Below are 20253 nucleotides of genomic sequence, written 5' to 3' on the forward strand. Positions count from 1 at the left end.
ACCCACAACCTCAACCATCTCACACGAGGGTCTACTGAAACTTTACTCCTTTCCATGTCCCCTCCACTTACAGTTCTTTTCCTTGGCTTGTTTTCAAGGTGTTCTTTGCAGAAGATGTGGGTTCAAACAAAGGTGCCATCATTGGACTCATGGTGGGCGGCGTTGTCATAGCAACAGTGATTGTCATCACCTTGGTGATGCTGAAGAAGAAACAGTACACATCCATCCATCATGGCGTGGTGGAGGTAGGTAGACCTGAAAGGTGGTCTGCAAGGATGAGTGAAATGAAGGACGTACAGGCAAGGAAGCATCCTGAACATTGGCCTAGCGACCACCTGGGAGAAGAACAGTATCCCTCTATGGTGCTCTGGTTCCAGCTCACGCCTTACTGTGGTGTTCATCCACTCCAGGTTCCTGTGGATTTAATGAACACTCACTAACATTTTATGTTCTTACTTTAACTTATAATTTATATTGAAATTGACCAAAACAAGAGTAATTATCATGTTCAACTTTAAAGAGAACAAAGTATACTTTTCCTTAAATAACAGAAGCAATATCAAAAGTCAGAAAGGATGATTAAGAAGGGTAGGTGTTTACTTTTTGACAAAAATACTAAAACCTAGACATTCATTCCTGGTCTTTGTTTGTTTTGTTTGGGCCCTTAAGTAATCTGGTCTTTGAGTAGAGCCAGCTTATGACAAATAATTTTGCTAATTAATCATTACTAATTTTTAGTAATGGCTCTTACTATTACTGTGAAACACTGAGACAGGAAAGATGTACAATGAGGCCCCCACGCTGTGTGTGCTAGACAGATAGTCTTTCCACCTACAGGCCAGCCAAGGGGGGATGTTTAGTACAGAAGTCAATTTATGTCATCAAAACGTACAGGGTTCAAATGCAGCTCCGTCCACTCCCAATGTGGGGAGGAAAGAGCAAAAGGGAGGACACATTCACAAACGGGATCTTTCTATGAATTTAAAGAACACCTGTGGTGTTAGAGAACTCTTCAAGCCTCACTGTGTGCGTAACTTTTAGATAGTTAATAGTGTAGGTGTTCTAGGACTGAAAGAGCTCTGTGGCCAAACCCATCTCATTTTATAGATGAGAGAAAAGTGAATCAAATAAAAAGATTGGCACAGCACCAAACTTAGTATAGTCCAGGTCCCCCCACACAATGGGTGTTGCTTTCTATCAGAGGCCCGTGTTAGGCATCTCACTAAACCCAGAGAGCGTGCCCCAAGCCATCCTCAGTCATCCGAGGGCAGGGATCATCTAGTAAACTCCAGTGAAGGAAGCCAGCAGTCTCACTTTCGTCAGGCTTCAGTGTCTCCACAGCTTGTTCCCAGGGAAGCTCATGGGATTGTTGTAGGTTTTAATTTCCCAGTTTTGCTGATGTGGACAGACTAAAGACCAGTGTGTTGGGCGAGACCCAGGAAACTGTGGTCTTTTGACCTGAATATTTTACAAACTAGAGTATAAATACATGTTTTTCAGACAAGCAGTAACTCTGGGTCTGGAGGCATACTCACATGCATAAGGACCTGTGTGTGGATCTGTAACACTCCCTCCCCCATAAAAGACACAGCAGTGCTTGCCTATGATGCCAGCACTGAGGAAGAGCGAAAGGTGAACCTGAGAGTTTGCTAAAATCGACAAGCACCAGGTTCAGGAAGAGACCCTGTCTCAAAAAACAAAGTGGAGAGCATCGAGGAAGACGCCTGACCTCAACCTCTGGCCTTTGCACATGCATGTACACACAAACGTGTACACACGCACATGCTCAGATAGCCAAATTTGGGGTTTTGTTCTTTCTGTAGTATACCTAAGTTTATCCTTCGAACACCGACAAACATTATTTCCGATACATCTTTCTCTTGTTTCTAAAAATCTGCTTTTTTTTAAACTTCAATCCCCTTTTTGCATATGTGAATGGTTCAAAAACTCCTTTGTATTTTATTAATAGTATTCTGTTTAAATCGGTGACTCTGTCCAGGGTGGGACTTCCTGTCTGAAAAATGTCTATCAAATGCCCATCTTGACGCCACAGCTAGGGCCTATCTCCACTCGCTGCGGCTGCCGTAGAGAGTACCACAGACTGAGTGGATTATATAACAAAAATGCATTTTCCTGCCAAGTGATAGAACTCAGAAGTCTGTGATCTCAGGGTCGGCAGCGTTGGTTTCATCGGAGGCCTCTATCCTTGGTTTGTAAATATCTGTCCTACATATTTGTCTTGCTAAGGTCTTCACATGGCTTCCCACAGCTCTTACTGTGTCCTGACCCCGTCCTTCTAAGGTACCAGTCATAACTGAGCTCCAGTCCACCCTCACGACTTTGTAGTGGCTGCTTCCAGCTTTCACATCCTCTCTTATAATGCAGCTACAGTCTGAAGACTTTGATAAGGACACAGTGATGCCCACTGAAAGCTGCACAGAAAAGCGATGCTTCCACCAGGACTCCGTTCCTGCTGATAGATGAAAATCCCCCACAGGCTTCAGCACTAACACATAGTACTAACGCTGGTTCCTTTGAGTTGCTTTCTGAGCAGGCCTTATAGCAGAAATGATACCTCTCCCTTCCAGGAAAACCAAGTCTCTAAGCACCCTTTCTTCAGCCTGGGCCAAGTGTTTCTTTTTGTCAGCTAGCAAACAATGTCTCTTCAGAATGACATAGGAAAGAGGTTGACATGCTGACCAGATTCAAAGGAACCGGAAGTCATTCTCTACACTGGGGCATCCTAGGGGAAGACTGCTGTTCAGTGTGTCCAAATGGTGTCTTCTTGGACACCTAGAAATGGCCTGGATTTTCTCGTGATTCCCTCTAGAGTCTTTTTGTCCTAGGGAAGGATGCTGAGGAGAGTCTGAAAACTCCCTCTTGCCCTTTTATAGTCTATGTTTTTGTCCAGCTCGGTATTGAGTCTGCATTTGGCCAGAGAGTTGAAATAGAACTTGCTTGTACTGTTGCCCCTATCCGTTGCCCTTGGGGAGGTGTCGTTTAGCTGAAATGGTAGAAGCAGGCCACCAAGAGTAGCTGCTCAGCCTGGGGTATCGGTAGTGAAACACACTGTCATGGCTTTCACACTCAAGGTCCCTTTGCTGGTGCCTAGAGTGTGCACTGGATATTGGTGATCCTCCCCTGCCTAACTTATGGGGCTATTCACACTCAGTAACAGTGTGTACACAGCCATGGGTCAAGCTAACTGCAGAGCAAAATTATATTGGGAAAACAATGCATCTAAACGTGAATAGCTTAGTTGCTAAATAATCACTGTACCAACTATTTGCATTTAGATAGTATTTAGAATTATAAGTCATAGTCATCTGGGGGCACTTAAAGAATGCAGGAGAATGTGTGTAGGTTATATGCAAATGCCAGGCTTTATTGGGTAAGAGACTTCATCCTTCATCTTTGGCTTTGGAGCCAATCTCCTGTGTATGTAAGCAACCCTCTATGTGGAAATAGCTTTATTCACAGCTCTGGTTAATTTCCTTCGTGGTTGAATAGACCTGTCTCAGTAAGAACAAAGCAGGGTAATGAGTGGATCCTGTGTCCTGATAACTCAAGACATCACCAATGTATTTCACACCACCAGAGCATGATGGGAGCATGTGCTTCCAAAGCAGCTCTTGTTCTTTTAATGAAAGACTCCCCTGGGTCACAGAGGTAACAAGCCCAGGGAAATCGTGGCGGGAGAGCGGACATGCACACAAGCCTAATGCACACAAGCCTGGTGGCTTTTATTGACACAGTAGCTAGTCATCAGAAATGAGCAGTTGGGTTTAGTTTATTAAAAAGTAAGAACTAAATATTGACTTAATGGTTTGCTTAGCGTGACGCCGGAGGTTCATTCTACCAGGTATGTTTCCTGATGTGGTAGCTGGCATGAATCATGACGTCACGGCCCTTGAGTGTACTGCTTCCTAAACAAGCCTGAGATTCGGTCTGTTGCTAGTGGCAGAGCATCCTCTGCCTCCGTTACCCATCTCTGCACTGAGGTTCACTGTCAGCGATGTTGGAAATGTATGGACTGTAGATCTTCAGTACGCACAGAGAAATTTCAGCCCCAATAAAGTGAAGCCACACTGCCTCTTTATCGTAGAACATAAAGGAACTCTGTCGTTCCCGGCTCCGAGGAAGACACTGCTCCCTCCCTGCTCCCATACCCCCAGTCATTTCCTCAGTGACCCAAATAAGAAAAGTTGCTTCTTTAGCTTTCCACAGAATCACGGCATATGACCTTTCTCCTGAGGATTGTGTTGTCACACTGGTGACATCATAGAAGCATGGCCTTAGAGGTCCTTTCTTCCTGGGAGCATGGGTGCACGGGCAGCCACCAACCTGGGGGGTCAGATCAGTCAGAGAGACTTGGGGTTAAATGAGAAGCAAACTTCTGGCTTACAGATGGCTTCCAGGCAGCAGCAAGAGGAGGAACTGGAAGGGCAAAGGAAAGCATCCAAGATGATTGTAAAGAACTAAGCATGGAGGTCCTGAGCCCACCTGCAGAAACTTAACATTGGCTATGACTGTCACTAAGCTACCTAGACAGGAATGGAACCATAATTACAAAAATGAACAGGCTCAGAGTTGGGCAGAAAGTCAGCACTGGAAGGGGTGGAAAGAGTAGGAAAGTGGCCTGGCAAGAGCAGAAGAGTCCTCAGCCGGGCGGCGGTGGTGGCGCACACCTTTAACCCCAGTACTCGGGAGACAGAGACAAGCGGATCTCTGTGAGTTCAAGGCCAGCCTGGTCTACAAAGCAAGTTCCGAGACAGCCAGAGCTGTTACACGGAGAAACCCTATCTCGAAAAACAGGCAAGCAAAGATAATAAAAATCGTCTAAGTGTCCTCTTCTGGAGTGTCGGGGGAGGAGGGGTTTAGGTCCAGTGGCGGAGTGCTTGCCTGGCATGCACTGGGTCCAATTCTCAGCACATTGATTCTGTTTCTTCAAGTTGTTTGGGCCGTTGAAGCCATGTGCTGTCCAAAAAAGCCAGGCTCACTTCTGATCAGTCCCTCTCTTGTCCAGTCCAGACATCCGGGGGGGAGAACGTTCATTAGTGTGATGACCGTATTTTCTTCTCCAACAAGGGGATATTCCTTCCCTCGTCCCATGCTGGGGTATCATTCCTTCTAGAACTCTACCACCAACTCAAGCTGCCTCAGCTCAGCGTTGATTGACGGAAGCAGTATTAGGGTGTCCACACCATATCTGGCTATAGAGGGATTGGCACAGTGCCCGTGGTAGCTTTGCCAGTGAGGAAGGGATTGAAGACCCTTGCTATGAGGAAGGTTCACCCCTGCTCTTTGTTTAGCTGGAGATTTCTCTGCAGACATGACTATTCACTTCCAGCATTCAAAAGGACTAAGGATTAAAAGATGCCATTTAGACTCCTCCTCGGGTGTCGCTTAGAAGAGCAATCCCTTCGGACTCTCAGAGCCCTGTAAACACTGAGAGCCAAGCTGCCCCATAGCAGGAATCGTCAACACTTCTGCTTCCCAACAGCAAAGGGCATCAAGGATTAATAGGTAAAACAAACCAAGAAAAAACAGGGGATTGCGATGCCAGGACTGAGCCAGCTCCGAGCCTTGGGTCTCTGGCGGGGTTCCCTTGAGCATTTGCTTTGGAGTTTGAAGAGCGGAAACTAAATAACAGTATTAAACGGGCAGGTGTTCTGCAGTTCTTGGAAAATGCAAATTACTGTGGACAGGTAGTGTGAGGGCTGCAGCTCCTCCTCGAGGAATATTTTCTAACACCCAGCTGTTGTGTGCATTTCTTTGTACGAAAAAAACAGCAGCTTCGTGCTTGGTCTCCAAAGGAAGATTTATCATTAATTCCCTTATTAGAAATCTCAATTATGGGGTAATACAAAGGAGTGGGGGGGGGATGCCCAAGTTAAAATGACACATGATGGGGCTGGAGAGATGGCTCAACAGTTAAGAGCACTGGCTGCCTTTCCAGAGGACCCGGGTTCAAACACTCCCAGCACCCACATGGCAGCTCACAACTGTCTGTAACTCAGTTTGGATCAGGAATCTAAAGCCTGATCACACCAATGTGCTTAAAATTAAATAAATTATCTAAAAAATGACTTATGATTGCAGACAGGCTGGTCCCTAGCAGGCAGACTTGCAAGAGTGACTGAATGCTCTCACTTTGGGAGTTAATCTGTAGGGAGAAGACATTTTAACTCACAAGCCTGTGGCCAATTACACAATTGCCAATTAAATCAAGGTGACCTCATTTGTTGACAACAGTGCAGACCTCAGGAAACTGGAGGAGATGGGAGAACACACTTGTGTGTTAGTCCCCAGGGGCAATGATGCTAACTAGGCAACCATTTGAGCAGTGTTGTCTGAGTGCTGGCTTAGGTAGTAGCACCTGCTCGAGGAGGAAACACCCAGAGCCCTGGAATAACCTGGGGACAAGACTGCAGGCTGCTCTCACGGGAGGGAAGAAGGGAACAGCTCCCATCTGAAGAGAAGTCAGGGACAATAAGCAGGAGTTGCCTGTGGAGGGAGGGCTTGGAAGCTCCTATTCCCACTGCTTGGTGATCGTGTCATGAAGTCTCTCTCATGCCCAGGCTTAAAAGAGTCACTGTGAGGTGGGATCTCACGATGGCTATGAAGGATTTAATGTCTACGAGTCTCTCCATCTGAGATATTTCTTAGGTGGAGCTAGTCATGACCTATGTATGTAGGTCCATCTGTAGTCATGTGTTGGAGTAAGGCAGCTAGTTAGCTCCCAGACGCTTAGCCCCAAAATAACCACACATAAACTGTATTAATTAAAACACTGCTTGCCCCATTAGCTCTAGCTTCTTATTGGCTAACTCTTACATATTAATTTAACCCATCCCCATTAATCTGTGTATCTCCATGTGGCTGTGACTTACAGGCCAGAGTTCCAGCATCCATCTCTGGCAGGGCTATATGGCTTCTCTCTGACTCCACTCTCTTTCTCTCAGCATTCCGTTTAATCATCCCTGTCTACCTCTATTTTGCCCTATCAGGCCAAGGCAGCTTCTTTATTCACCTATGGTATTCACATCATACAGAGGGGAGTCCCACATCAGCCATGACCCATCTGTGTAGGTCCATTCACACACCTGGTAGCTCAGCATTGACACCATGTGCTCTCTGACTTTTTTTTTCCCCTGCAGTGAGACAGTCGTGCGGGGTCCAAACTGTGCCACACAGGCAGTGTCAGAGAAGAAAACACTGGGTAAATTGCCAGATGTCACTTGGCAATGCTCAGCAATGAGAAATGGGGTCCACCTGAGGTTGCAAGGTCTATTCAGTCTTATGGACATAATAAGAAAGATCCCTTTGAAATACGGCCCCTAGAAGACGCCTTAACTTTGCTGGGGAAAAACATGCTTCATTCTGTGTGCCTCTGAACAGATTCTCTTCCTCACCCCGTGGCTGCACAGAGCCTGGGCTCTTTTTAATTCAGCAGACTTAAGCAAGCACCTCCGCTCTCCTCACTGGGAGAGGTAGTGCAGTAGAGAAACGAGAACAGCCATTAGCAACCATAAAAAGATAAGTGCCCTGCGCGGTCTGCGGAGACGGTCAGCCTGCATGGCTCTGATGCACGGACCTAAGTGTCACTCCCAGTGCTCTCCATGTGATACTCCTTCAAGCTCACCAGCCCTTGTCTTCAGTGTTAGCTATTTGTTTCAGCCAAGGGGCCCTGCGCAAACGCGAGTACTGGCGTCAAGATTGTCAGCACCACCTAGCGGCTAGATAGAGTATCGGCATAAGCCTTTGGCTCTGCCATGTGGCGTCAGAAGTTGAGGGGGAAAGAGGGTAAAATACTGGGTGTTTTGCAATTTGGGCAAAAGAAGAGCACTCACACTGTGTCTTTTTACTGCATAGTCTTGCCGTGCTCCCTTAAAGTGTCGGTATATTGTAAACCTGAGTCTCGTACCTGCTTTCTAGGTTGACGCCGCGGTGACCCCGGAGGAGCGCCACCTCTCCAAGATGCAGCAGAATGGATACGAGAATCCAACTTACAAGTTCTTTGAGCAGATGCAGAACTAGACCACCGCCACAGCAGCAGCCTCTGAACTTGGACAGCAAAACCATTGCTTCACTACCCATCGGTGTTCATTTATAAAATATCGTGGAAAGAAACAAGCCCTTCTGTTTTATTTACTCATCATTGCCTTTGGACAGCCGTGCTGTAACACAAGTAGATGCCTGAACTTGAACTAATATACAAATCAGTAATGTATTCTCTCTCTCTCTTTACATTCTGGTCTCTACACTACATTATTAATGGGTTTTGTGTACTGTAAAAAAAAAATTAGCTGTATCAAACTAGTGCATGAATAGATTCTCTCCTGATTATTTATCAGACACATAGCCCCTTAGCCCGTTGTATATTATTCTTGTGGTTTGTGACCCAATTAACTCCTACTTGAAATATGCTTTAAAAATCGATGGGGGATGCTTCGTGTGAGCGTGGGCGTTTAGCTGCTTCTCTTGTCTAAGCATTCTTTTCCTGGTCACTATGCATTTTAAACATTTTTAAGTATTCCAAATGATTTTAGAAATTTGTTTTTCCATGATTGCATTTTACTGTACAGATTGCTGCTTCTGCTCTCTTTGTGGCATAGGATGCGAGGATACACATTGATTTCTTTGTGCCTGTTTTATGTGCACACATTAGGCATTGAGAATTTGAACTCCTTTTCTTGTCCATGTATCTTTGGATCTTTGATAAAAAATAAAAAAAAAATCCCTGTTCATCGTAAGCACTTTTACGGGTGGGGGGGAGGGAGTGTTCTGCTGGTCTCAAATTACCAAGAATTCTCCAAAAATAATTTTCTGCAGGATGATTGTACAGAACCATTGCTTATGCCATGATAGCTTTCTACACTGTATTACATAAATAAATTAAATAAAATAACTCCAGGCAAGGCTCTCTCTTTTTTTTTTATAACGGTGATTGTGGCCATTGAGTGGTGAAAGTGCCGTAGGGTGGGAGAGAAAGAGGCCGGCTCCACTGTGTTCCTAGTCTGAAACACTTCAACGGTGCTACAAGACAGTGCACACCAAAGGAGGGAGTAGAGAAGCCGCCGAGACAGCGCCTCTAAGCTTTCTACAGTTTGTATAAAATGGTGTTTTCATGAGACTAAGTATGTTGTCGGAGGGGCGCCATCGTACCGGTGTGGTTCTGCAGTAGGAGTTGATTGTTTCCTCATCTGGACTGGTGAGGCTCTGCCTCCTGCGGCCGCTCACACCTGAGTGTGAGTCTGAAGAGGAAACTGTGGGGAGCGCAGCTCCTCGTGCTGGTAAAGGACTTCATAGGTCTGACTAATGGTGTGCACTGTTTTACAGGGCTGTGCTTCGCTGTCTTGGTCCTTATGTTTCAAATGTGAGACACAAAAGGAAAGTTGTAGAGAAAGAAACTTTTTTTCAGAGAAACATCACCTTTGTTTTTCTTTTCCTAAGGTTTTTTTTCTTTTATTATTATTATTAAAAATTTTCACCTCCTTCCCTCCTCCCATTTCCCTTCCCCTTCCCCCACCTCCCCTCCCCCTCCCTCTCCAGTCCAAAGAGCAGTCAGGGTTCCCTGCCCTGTGGGAAGTCCAAGGTCCACTCCCCTCCATCCAGTTCTAGGGAGGTGAGCATCCAAACAGACTAGGTTCTCACAAAGCCAGTACATGCAGTAGAATCAAAACCCAGTGCCATTGTCCTTGGCTTCTCAGTCAGTCCTCTTTGTCAGCCACATTCAGAGTCCGGTTTGATCACATGCTCCATCAGTCCCAGTCCAGCTGGACTTGGTGAGCTCCCATTAGATCAGCCCCACCGTCACAGTGGGTGGGCACACCCCTCGTGATCCTGACTTCCTTGCTCATGTTCTCTCTCCTTCTGCTCCTCATAAGGACCTTGGGAGCTCAGTCCAGTGCTCCAATGTGGGTCTCTGTCTCTATCTCCATCCATCGTCGGATGAAGGTTCTATGGTGATATGCAAGATATTCATTAGTGTGGCTATGGGATAGGGCCAGTTCAGGCGCCCTCTCCTCAGCTGCTCAAGGAACAAGCTGGGGACATCTCTTCGGACACCTGGGAACCCCTCTTTTTTTATTTATTTCAAGATAGGGTCTCAAGTATCCCAATCTAGCCTGTAACTCATGTAACCAAGGGATGACCCTAAACTCCTGATGGCCCTGCCTCCACCTTCCAAGAGCTGGGATTACAGCATGCACTATTATGCCTCATATACGGAGAGCTGGAATTGGACTCCGGGGCTTCCTATATGTTAGGTGAATTCTCTATCAAGCGAGCTGCCTTCTCATCCCCTAGAAATGATACTTAAAGCAACTGATAGCTACGTCTACAGCAAGGTCTGGACCTAGATACTACCCACATCTGGTGGGCAGTCATTCTCATTCTTGGGATCTGAGCATTGTAGGATATTTACCAGCATCCACCTAACTCCACCCAGAAACATCTCCTGAGCTATAGAACATGCCTGTGATTCCCATACGTGGGTGGGAGGCAAGAGACCAAGGCCTGTCTGGACCATAGAGTGAGAGTCTGTCTCAAAAGGGAAAAGAACAAAAATGTTTTCAGAAGGCATTTTCCAATAGTGGAAGGAAAATCAAGTGTCTGGATCCTGCCAAGTGTCTCTTAAGAAAGCAAGGCACGAATCACTGATCTGTAAACTGTTTCTAGAGTTATGTGGTGTGTGTTGTATGTGCCACAGTGCACTTCCAAGTGTCAGAGGACAACTTGCTGGGAAATCTGTTCTCTCCACTGTGTTTTCTGGGGATGAAACTCAAGCCATCATCAGGCTTGACAGCAAGCAGCTTTACCCACTGAGCCAGCTTGCCAGCCCTGATCTACAGTTGAGCGGCCTATGCACACAATCTTTTACAGAGGATGCCTATGTATATTCCAGCTGTTAGAAAAAGAAATAATATCCAAAGACTAGATGGCTGAAACCTCACATTTTTCTAGTCCTACTATCTAGAATAAGATTGGGATGACAGGATTTGGGTTCTAAAAGGGCCTTCTTTCTAGCTTCCCTCGCATGTTGGAAAGGAAAATTTCCAGTCTTCCATCATTCTTGGGGGCTAAGCCCATCCTGAGACCTGACCTGATCTAACCCTAGTCACTTCTCAAAGGTCCCATCTGTGCGTATCATCGTTGAGAACTGGTCTCAACATGAGTTTAAATCAGACTGCTCTTCCAATTGTTTCTTTTTGTTGTCCTGTCTCTCAAGAACATAAGCACTGTGCTAGGGTTAATTGTGGCACAAAGCTTGTGGGTATAGCCAAGCAACCACTGATTTAAGATCCTCTCCATGAGTGTCGCTCAGGTCTGACACTGCTTGGGTGACCAAGAACCAGACACTAAATAGCCTTGGGAAATGCTAGTGGGAAAGCAAATAATACTGATCTTTTAAAAAGGAAAGGGAAATAGTAATAAGGAATCATCCATGCACATTTCAGCTTCACATCACAATGTTTGAAACTACTGAAGGTTCGCCATTTCAGTACACCCCATAGATGAACAAACAGCCAAGATTCACCTGACTAATTCATTTTCACAGAAAAAAAAAATCTCCTTTCCCCATTAAGAACAATTGGGCATGACTGGTGTGATACTACTACTGAGGCCAGATGGAGAGAACAGGATATCATTTCACCTGGGCTAGTGAAAGGCAGTAGGCTATCCCTAGCACAGCACTACATCTACTGATGTCAATGAAACTCCTAAACATGTTGTGTAGAACACTTATTCCAGGTCATCCCTCAGTTGTAGTGACCATATGTTTTCATTTAGATTATTTCGGAGAAGAAATTTAGAAGCACTGTGTGGCCTTTTCTGGAGAGACCTAAGAAATTGTCTACTCTTGGTAGAACATCAACAACAAGGACATCGTCTACCAAAGTCTAGCTGAGCGAACCGCTGTGTTCGCCGGGATCACCAGTTGGAATGTGGATGACGTGTTATTTACAGGAGCATGGGTGACTCAAAAGTAGCTGCATCAGCAAAAAGCCCACCCGCCCCACAGCTCTAGGAAAGATGAAACTCCACACCTCTCTCCCAAGCAGTCTGCTGATTTGACCCTGAGGAAAGATGGACCTTGTAAATTGTTTCACAAACTTTCTGAGATTTGTAGTTGTTTAATTCCTGCATCTAAAGAAGCCTCCAGTATAGAAACATCTTGATAAAAAGCATACTGGTACACAGTAGGTGTCCGGGCAGGGACTTTGGTGTGGTTAGCAGGACGAAGGAAAACAACATCTCAGAATAGCTTTAGTTTGTACTTATTGCCAGTTATGTTGGATACTATTTCATGTGTGCAAAGGCTATTGACAGTTCAGATCTTTCAGTCTATTTCTTTTTATTCAGACTTAATGTCTATATTAGCATCCCCTTTGCAAACCTGTCTCACTTTACTACCTACAGAGTATATTTTTGTGTTCCCTTTTTATTTTCAGCTTATCCAGCCTGTCCTATTGACAGAACTTCTGAATAACTGTTAATTTTGTTAAATCTTATGGTGGTACCACTAAGTATATTACTGTGCCCCTCTATAAGTAGCAGGAATCTTCTGGCATTTAAAAAAGATGACTTCTGGAGATAAAATCTGAAATCCTCTAAAAACACTTGTGTTCTTTGCTTGCTTATTTGTTTCAGGTGCTGGGCATCAAATCCAGTGCTGAAGTTTTCTGAACACTGGCATAAAACTTCATATGGAAATCCCACGCCAGGAATATTAGATAAACAAAAATTCCTGTATAAAATCAGCTTTGGGCTATGTGTACAAGATGTATAAAACACAAATCTCAGGCCTAAAATTGGGTACCATTCACAAGATATCTCATTGTATGCATGAATTTGTTTCCCAGAAAAATCCAAAATTAAAAACAAAAGGAAAGAATGGCACCATACGCTAGCTAGGAAAAGGTGCCTGGTTGGTGTTTCTATCCAAGTGGCTTGCTGTTGTTTTGTTGATATTGTTGTTTTAATATGTTCTGCAGAGATATTGACTTGTCCCAGATAGATAACTCACACCAGATGGGTGAGATGATTCTACTAAAGTCTAGCTTTGCAAATCAGTGAGTTCACTGAGATTACTTGCAACGATATGTGTGAGGGGTTGCTTACATGAGCGTCCATGACTCAGAAGCAGTTGCATCACGAAAAAAAAAAATCTAGCCCCATTTGGGTAAGGATTCACAAAAGCTGCATCTGTGGAGCTCTCTTCATGACCTGTGGGCAGCTCAGCACATCAGAGACTCTCTTCTTCCCAGCATTCCTCACTGCTTATGAAAACTTGATTATTAAATAGATGTGTTTATCAAATTGATTTCTAAATATTTACACTCCCAAATAACTGCTGTTATCAACCTCCTTTATTGTAATGAGAGATGTTGTGCAGACACTCTTAAGTGGGGAGGGGCATTGTCAATCTCTTAAATTTCAGGAACTTCCTGATACCTAAAATTGCTGACTTCCTGTGTCTCCAGGACCCTCTTCCTAAGTCTTAAGGACCCTCCCTCCTCTGTAAAATGTTTGCTTGAATCCAGAGGAAATGGCTACAGAACACTCCAGTTTTCCTCCAGTTCTTAAATCCTTGCTGCAAACCGAAATCCAGGTGAGATAAAGCTCACCAGGCAGTGCTTCCTGGAAGGTGCTTACTACAATGCTGCTGAACTTCTGGGGTGTTCAAAGCTGACTCTCAGTGGCCTCACAACTGGAAAGATGGCTTGTTTTATTCCTTGACTTACTTGACATGGTACCCCCACTGTATTAATCATCTTCTGTTGCTGGGACAAAATCCTCTGACCAAAGCTACTTATAGGAGAAAGGGCTTATTGTGGGTCCAGGAGAAAAGAGTCCATTCTGGCTGGGAGAGCATAGTGGCAGCAGCATGAGGAAGAGATGACTTTACCCCAGAGTGGCGAAAGGCAGGTGATAAGAGATAAAGACGGAGGTATAGCAGGAGAAGGAAGGGGAAGGGAGCAAGGGAGGGGTAAGGGTATTTGTCTCAGAGGGATAAAGAACTGCCTATGGATAGAGAAGAGACAAGAACAGCCCATAGGAAAATGGCAGTTTACAGAGGTAAAAGGGCAACCCCGTGTTAGAATGAGGTGTTTAATTTTGATTGGATAGATTAATTAGGGTAGTCACAGGTGGCTTTTGGTTGCTAGACTTCAATACTTTGGTAATATTGAAGTAGTCAGTCTCAGGAGGAGGAAATAACCAAGTAAGAGGATAGACCTTGGTGGCTAGCACCCTCATCTAGGAGTCTGGAGAGATAGCTCAGCAGTTAAGAGCACTGACTACTCTTCCAGGGGACCTAGGTTCTATTCCCAGCCATGCATGGCTGCTCACAAAAGACAGTAACTTCAGTAACTGGTGTCTTCTTTTGACCTCCCTAAGCAATGTGTGCATTGGTACACGCATGTAGTCAAAACACTAACACACATAAAATAAGACTAAATTTTTTTTAAAAAATATTTATTTTATAAACATATTGACAAAGACTGTCAGGCTTTCCAACATAGCTATATTATTATTTTTCCTTTTCCTTTCTTGAACTCTTTTGACTCAATATTCTTTCAATCTGTTTCTTAAATGTTTGTCATTCTATGAGGGGTTTGAGAGGGAATGTGTGTGTATGTATGTGTGTGCGTGTGTGTGTGTGTGTGTGTGTGTGTGTGTGTGTGAGAGAGAGAGAGAGAGAGAGAGAGAGAGAGAGAGAGAGAGAGACTGATTTTCCTCTATCCCATTTTAGAACAAAAGATACTTCCTTGAGACTTAAAATTCTATGTTCTGCATAAACATACCCCCATTCAAATAAGCCACGAAAGTTTTAGATGCTGGAATCTACTGGAGTTTCTGACTCGCCTATCTCTTCTCCACATTGAGTTAATAAATAACCCCATGAGAAGTATTCTTTCTCATGCATATATGTAAAACAATAGTTAAACCCAGACCATGCCTCTGGGTTAGGAACCTAGGTTCTTGGTTTTGTTTGACTTGCCTGCACCACTACTCTAAGGATGCCTCTAAACTGTGGAACACACAGCTTGGGGAAGGAGAAAGGGCCCACCCTCCAGCCACTACTCAGAGATGAGTACCGCACACAGTTCAGTGTGTGTGCTGCTTTAATTCATTCACGTTGCTCTAACAGCATGCATGAGCTGGGTTGTTTACAAACAGCAGAAATATTTCCCAAAGCTGGAGAGTCAACGAGCTGGAATATTCAGTGCCTGATGATGGTCTAATTTCTAGTCGTGTACTCATATGTTGGAAGTTAGCGTCCCTCTCGGGCTTCAGTAACATGACAGTAGTCCCATTCATGAGAACTGCACACCTAACCAGTTCCCGCAGACTGCCTGCAGATGCCGTCAACTTAAGGATCAGAGTAGCATGGGGCTTGGGGAAGGACATGTGCATTCAGATGCCAGCATTTCCTTTCTCCTAGTTTTAAGCTGTGTGTATTCACCTCACTTGCCACTATTTCATATTTTGAGTCCACATCATTTGCTCTAACATGTGTCCATGTTCACAATAACAACTGAAAGTTTTCATAAACATATGTAATAACTTTGGATGAATATTTATTTTCTTTTGGGAAAATTTTGCTGTTATAAATATTACTTGAAACAGTCTCTTTGACAGCAAATCATTGCTCTGTTTTGGTGTTTAGTGACAGATTTAGTATCTACTTCAAGAACATTGCATCTTGGACTGGGGAGACAGCTCAATGGTTAAGAGCACTCACTGCTCCTGCAGAGAGCCTGTGCTCGGCTCCCAGCACCCACGTGAGTGCTCACAACCATCGGTAACTCTAGTTAAAAGAGAAGTGATGTTTCCTTCTACTATCTGTGAATACTAAGCATGCACATGGTTCACATACATACATAGAGACAAACACTGATACATATAAAATGAAAATAGATATACATTCAAAAAGAAAAAAAGAATGCTGAGTCTTGAGGCAGGTTCAAGTTCCACTGGGTCTCAGTTTCCTCATTTGTAAAATAAGGTAATAACAGGATCTTCTAGAGTAGTTGTAAAGATTAATTTTATTTATACATAGTGTTTAGGACAATATTGTCAAAAAGAAATACAACAAAAAATAAAATAAAAGGGTACCTCATGTGGAATTCCAAATTGGTTTTCCAAAATTAAGAAGTACCTTTCTCATTAGTGGTGAATAAGAGTGTCTCTACAGTGCCTCTAGCACTAAGTGGATCACCAAGAGCAAATGATAATTTTTGACGATTTTGACACGTCCTGAGTCAGTTCTCTTCCCTTGCCTCCTCCTTCCCCACAAACATCTTAAGGGCCCTACGGTGGTAGGAAAATTGAGTACAAATCTTTTATGGAATAGCGGCGCTTTCATTATTTCGTTGACTATACTTGCAGCTCATATCAGAAAATGAAGCCCCACAGTGGTGATTAAAGAAACAAATGCTACTCTCCAGCAGCTAACCCTTTCTGGGACCAAACAGCACCTCATTTCAAACATTACTCTACTTGAAAAGGTTTTACAGTAATTTCAAGAATAAACGACTCTTGTTGCTAATAAGTTTTCTTGAGCAATCAAGTTTTCCTTGCTTGTACAAGCACTGCCTTCCCCCAAGCTGAGTTCTTCCTAAGCAGAACTCTGTTTCTCCAAACTAGGAAGCTTTCTTAGTGCTCACAAACTCCTTCCTTTAATCGGAGAGATGACCACTCCTGCCTCAATGTTTTTCGTTCATTGAAAACAATTAGTGAGTGACTACTATGTGCCCTCAGAGAATGTCACAGACTAGGAATGCTTCGATCTAGAAGACAAGAGCAGCATGTGACCCTACTCTTGACACCTTGCAAATTAAGTCTCTGTATAATCACTAACACGCTGAACAGTAGCTGAAGTGATTGTGTTTTTATTTTGACTCAAAGCAGTTTGGGCAGAGCTTTATGGGAATGATTGTGTCTTCTCTACCAGACACTAACAGAGGAAGTTTATTTTAGTTAATTCCCCCATGGTAATTTCCAAATACCTGACAAAAGCAATGTAAGAAAACATTTGTCTGTGGTTCAAGAGTCTAGTCTGCCTGAGTGTGAAGCAGCAGGTCATGCTGCATCGGTAGTGAGGAAGGAGAGAGAGATAAATGCTGGGTTCAGCTCACTTCTTTGTCTTCAGACTGCGACCTCTGGGCTTGGAATGGTACCTCCCATGGTTAGGATGACTCTTCCCATCCCAGTTAACTCAGTCTAGAAATAGGGAGTTTGCCCTCAGCTGGTGCATGTTGTCATGTGGCTTGAGCCTTCTCATAGCAGGCTGGCTCAGCACCAAAGGCAAGCATGCTGAAGAGATACAGAAACTACATCCTTTTATGCTCTTGACTTGGAAATTCCTCAACATCACTTCTCTCCTCTCCAGTTGGTCACGATAGTATGAAAGACCTGCCTGTGGATCAAAGGGAGGAGACACGGGCTCTGGCTCTGGATGAGAAGGATGACAAAGAACCTTAAAATATATAACAAAAAGACCACATTAGGAATATCCACACAGCCTGTTAATTCACACATGTCACTTGAACAGTCTAGCATAACTAACCTGCAATGAAGAGTGCCTTAATTCCCTCGAGTAGGACAATTGCTTTCTATGTCCTCCAGTCCGGACCCATTTCCTGAACTCCAGATTTCCAACTGCCTGCTGGCATCTCCATTTGAATATTTCTGAGACATCACAGTCAACAACAGACTCCAGATGTCTCATTCTCCCTCCTTTCTCCTCTCCATAATCAACAACTCAATTCTTCCAGACACTGAAGACAAAAACAAAACTGCTGCCCATTATCCATTTGTCTTATGCCCTGTCTCCTAGATGAAATGCCAATCATTTTGATGTTTTGCCTGTCGATGCTTCTTAAAATTAAACTGCTTGCAACCAAAGCATTTCTTTCCCTCTGTTGTTTTTTTTTTTTTTTTTTTGGCAGGGGGGAGGTTCCCCTCTTTGGGTCACATCTATTTCTCTCTTCTATATTTCCCTCTCTTTTTTTCAAGGCCTTTTCTTTCACTACAATACAACTCCATGAATGTAGGGTTTTTATTTGTTTTCTTCAAGGATGCATCCAGAGTACTCAGAATGGCTTTTAGCATGAAGATGGCTTAGTGTACGTTTGTTGAATATATGAATGATTTTAAGTTGGTGCACTTTAAAGAACAACACAAAGAAGTGATCAGAAGGTGAAAAAATGAGAAAGAGTATTACATCAATTGCATCCAAATGTAAATAGAAACTAGAAAGAAAAGTAACATAACTGTGTATTGTGTCTTGCTTTCTCAAGATCTATTCATGGACCAAAAAGTTTTAAGTACTCTGATCTGCTAAGTGCACCTATAAAACAGTGTCTATGTCCATTTCCTATGTGGGTCTGAAGGAGGTGGGTTGGGAGGGCCTGGCAGACGACAGAGACTGCCAAAGAAGCTTGTGCAGGAAAAGGAAAGCTACTAAACTGCCTGTATCACTTTTATTCATCCTTCTAAACCAGAGTGTTTTAACTACAGGCAGCTTCCATTTCACAGCAAGCAAGAGAGTCCTAACAATGAGAAAAGGAAAGAAACCATTTGATGAAAATTATATCTATTACTGAAGGATTTTACTTCAGCTTAGAAATTATGACAAATGCTTTGGTGAATTACACAGGACCCTGAAACATAGCTACTTAATGGGAAAGAGAAAAATGACAAGCTCGAAGAAACAGATCCATCTCAGGAGCATTCATGCTAAGGCAAATACGGTATCGAATGTGCAACAGGCTTTAGGAACTGAGGACATGAAGCTACCTATGAGGAAACAGACCTAGAGATATGAGTTTCTGTAGACACCTTGCCAATCTCAGTGCAGATTTATGATCTCTTGTCACATCACCCCTTGGCACACTTACAGGTTCTGTGTGTGTGGAAGGCACATTCTTCTTCTAGCAGGAAGATAATTCAGAAATATCTGAGTCTCCAGAAAGGTCCTCGGTACTGTCTTCCACAGTGTCCCTTGACAGGGGCCAATGCACATGCAGGACCTGGGCCATGGGGTCTCCAAAAATGTTTCTAACTAAAGATTTTGGGTCTTTACCTCCAAGACAAGAGACATGCATTATTCTTGACTTTGTGGCTAAACAATGAATGAGTTAAGACGTAGTCTTCAAGTCCTCGAGTTACCAAAGCCTCACCTAGTTCTCTAATGCCAAGCAGTGCTAAAGATGACGAGTCAGCACAGATCCTTCAGGACAGTCCTGTATTTTCCTGGGAAGCAAAGGCCCAGTGCTGGGGGTTGCCTCATCTCCAGCTCACAGTGAGTTTGAGCAGGACTCCCCTGGGTCCTTTGCCCTTCTCTCTGCCAGTTCTCATTGATTCCATTCTTTCTTCCTGGGGACCTCTATATTAAAGCTGACACAAACATCCTTACAGCTACTAAGTCTCAGTTACCGCTTCCCAGCCCTACCCTTTGTATTTCAGAAGACTTTTCCATTAGGTTGTGGAGCTTTTCCAACAGTTTCTAAGGAGATGGAAGAAGAAAAAAAAAGCATCATTTGGTTCTCCCCACAGACATCATGTGGAACAAGGTATGTGCTCCTTCTCATAGTGGTGAATATTGCAATGTCAAGACCGAATCTATCATAACTACTTTAGCCAATGCATAAGGCATTCTTTTCAAGTTATGCAAAAGAAAACCAACTTCAAGGTATTACTATGGTAAAATAAGAAACTCATCTTGTCCTATAGTATCTTGTATAGTTGTCCTATGGTATCTTCATGCTATGGAGCTCCCCATTCTGCCCTTAATACAATCAACTACATAAACATTATTCCATCTGGCTAAGAGAGAGAGTTTATGTTTCTATCTTTACTGTCATGAATAAATTGTTGAAGATGCCAGAGGTCAGCTTGAGTCCAAGAATGCTGATTTACTAGAGGGAACAAGAGGACTAATAATAAATCAACAGATTCTAATGGTGAGTCCAACAAAACAAAGCAAAACAAAACACCTCAAGAATGAAGTAGGAAAGAAAAATACAAATTTAACGGTTGTGAGTGTCTCCTTTCCTGAGCAGGTTAAACAAAGGATGTCGTTGTTCAGTTAGAGTAAAGCGACACCGTGGGTCTCAGCCACAGTAGGCAGGATGTCCTGGTGGTCTTACCCTGCTGAGAAGTGCTTGCATCCTGAAGGCCAAAGGCCAGAAGAAATCCTGCTCAGCAGCCACGTGCCAAGGGGTGCAGAAGTTTAGC

General features: G+C 43.8%; 1 protein-coding gene across 6 annotated transcripts in view; it reads left to right on the forward strand.

Annotated features, from left to right (window-relative positions):
- Nucleotides 1–8916, forward strand: part of App (amyloid beta precursor protein) — a 228801-nt gene extending 219885 nt beyond the window's left edge. For all 6 annotated transcript variants that reach the window (XM_048422327.3, XM_048422326.3, XM_048422328.3 and 3 more), the window contains 2 exons: nucleotides 99–245; nucleotides 7939–8916. In XM_048422327.3, coding sequence (XP_048278284.2) covers nucleotides 99–245; nucleotides 7939–8040 — 249 coding nt within the window. In that variant the 3' untranslated portion in view covers nucleotides 8041–8916. The remainder of the gene's footprint in view (nucleotides 1–98; nucleotides 246–7938) is intronic.
- Nucleotides 8917–20253: the final 11337 nt, after the last annotated feature.

The sequence above is a fragment of the Myodes glareolus genome, chromosome 2 (assembly GCF_982192425.1).
Source record: "Myodes glareolus chromosome 2, mMyoGla1.1, whole genome shotgun sequence".
Taxonomy (NCBI): Eukaryota; Metazoa; Chordata; class Mammalia; order Rodentia; family Cricetidae; genus Myodes; species Myodes glareolus.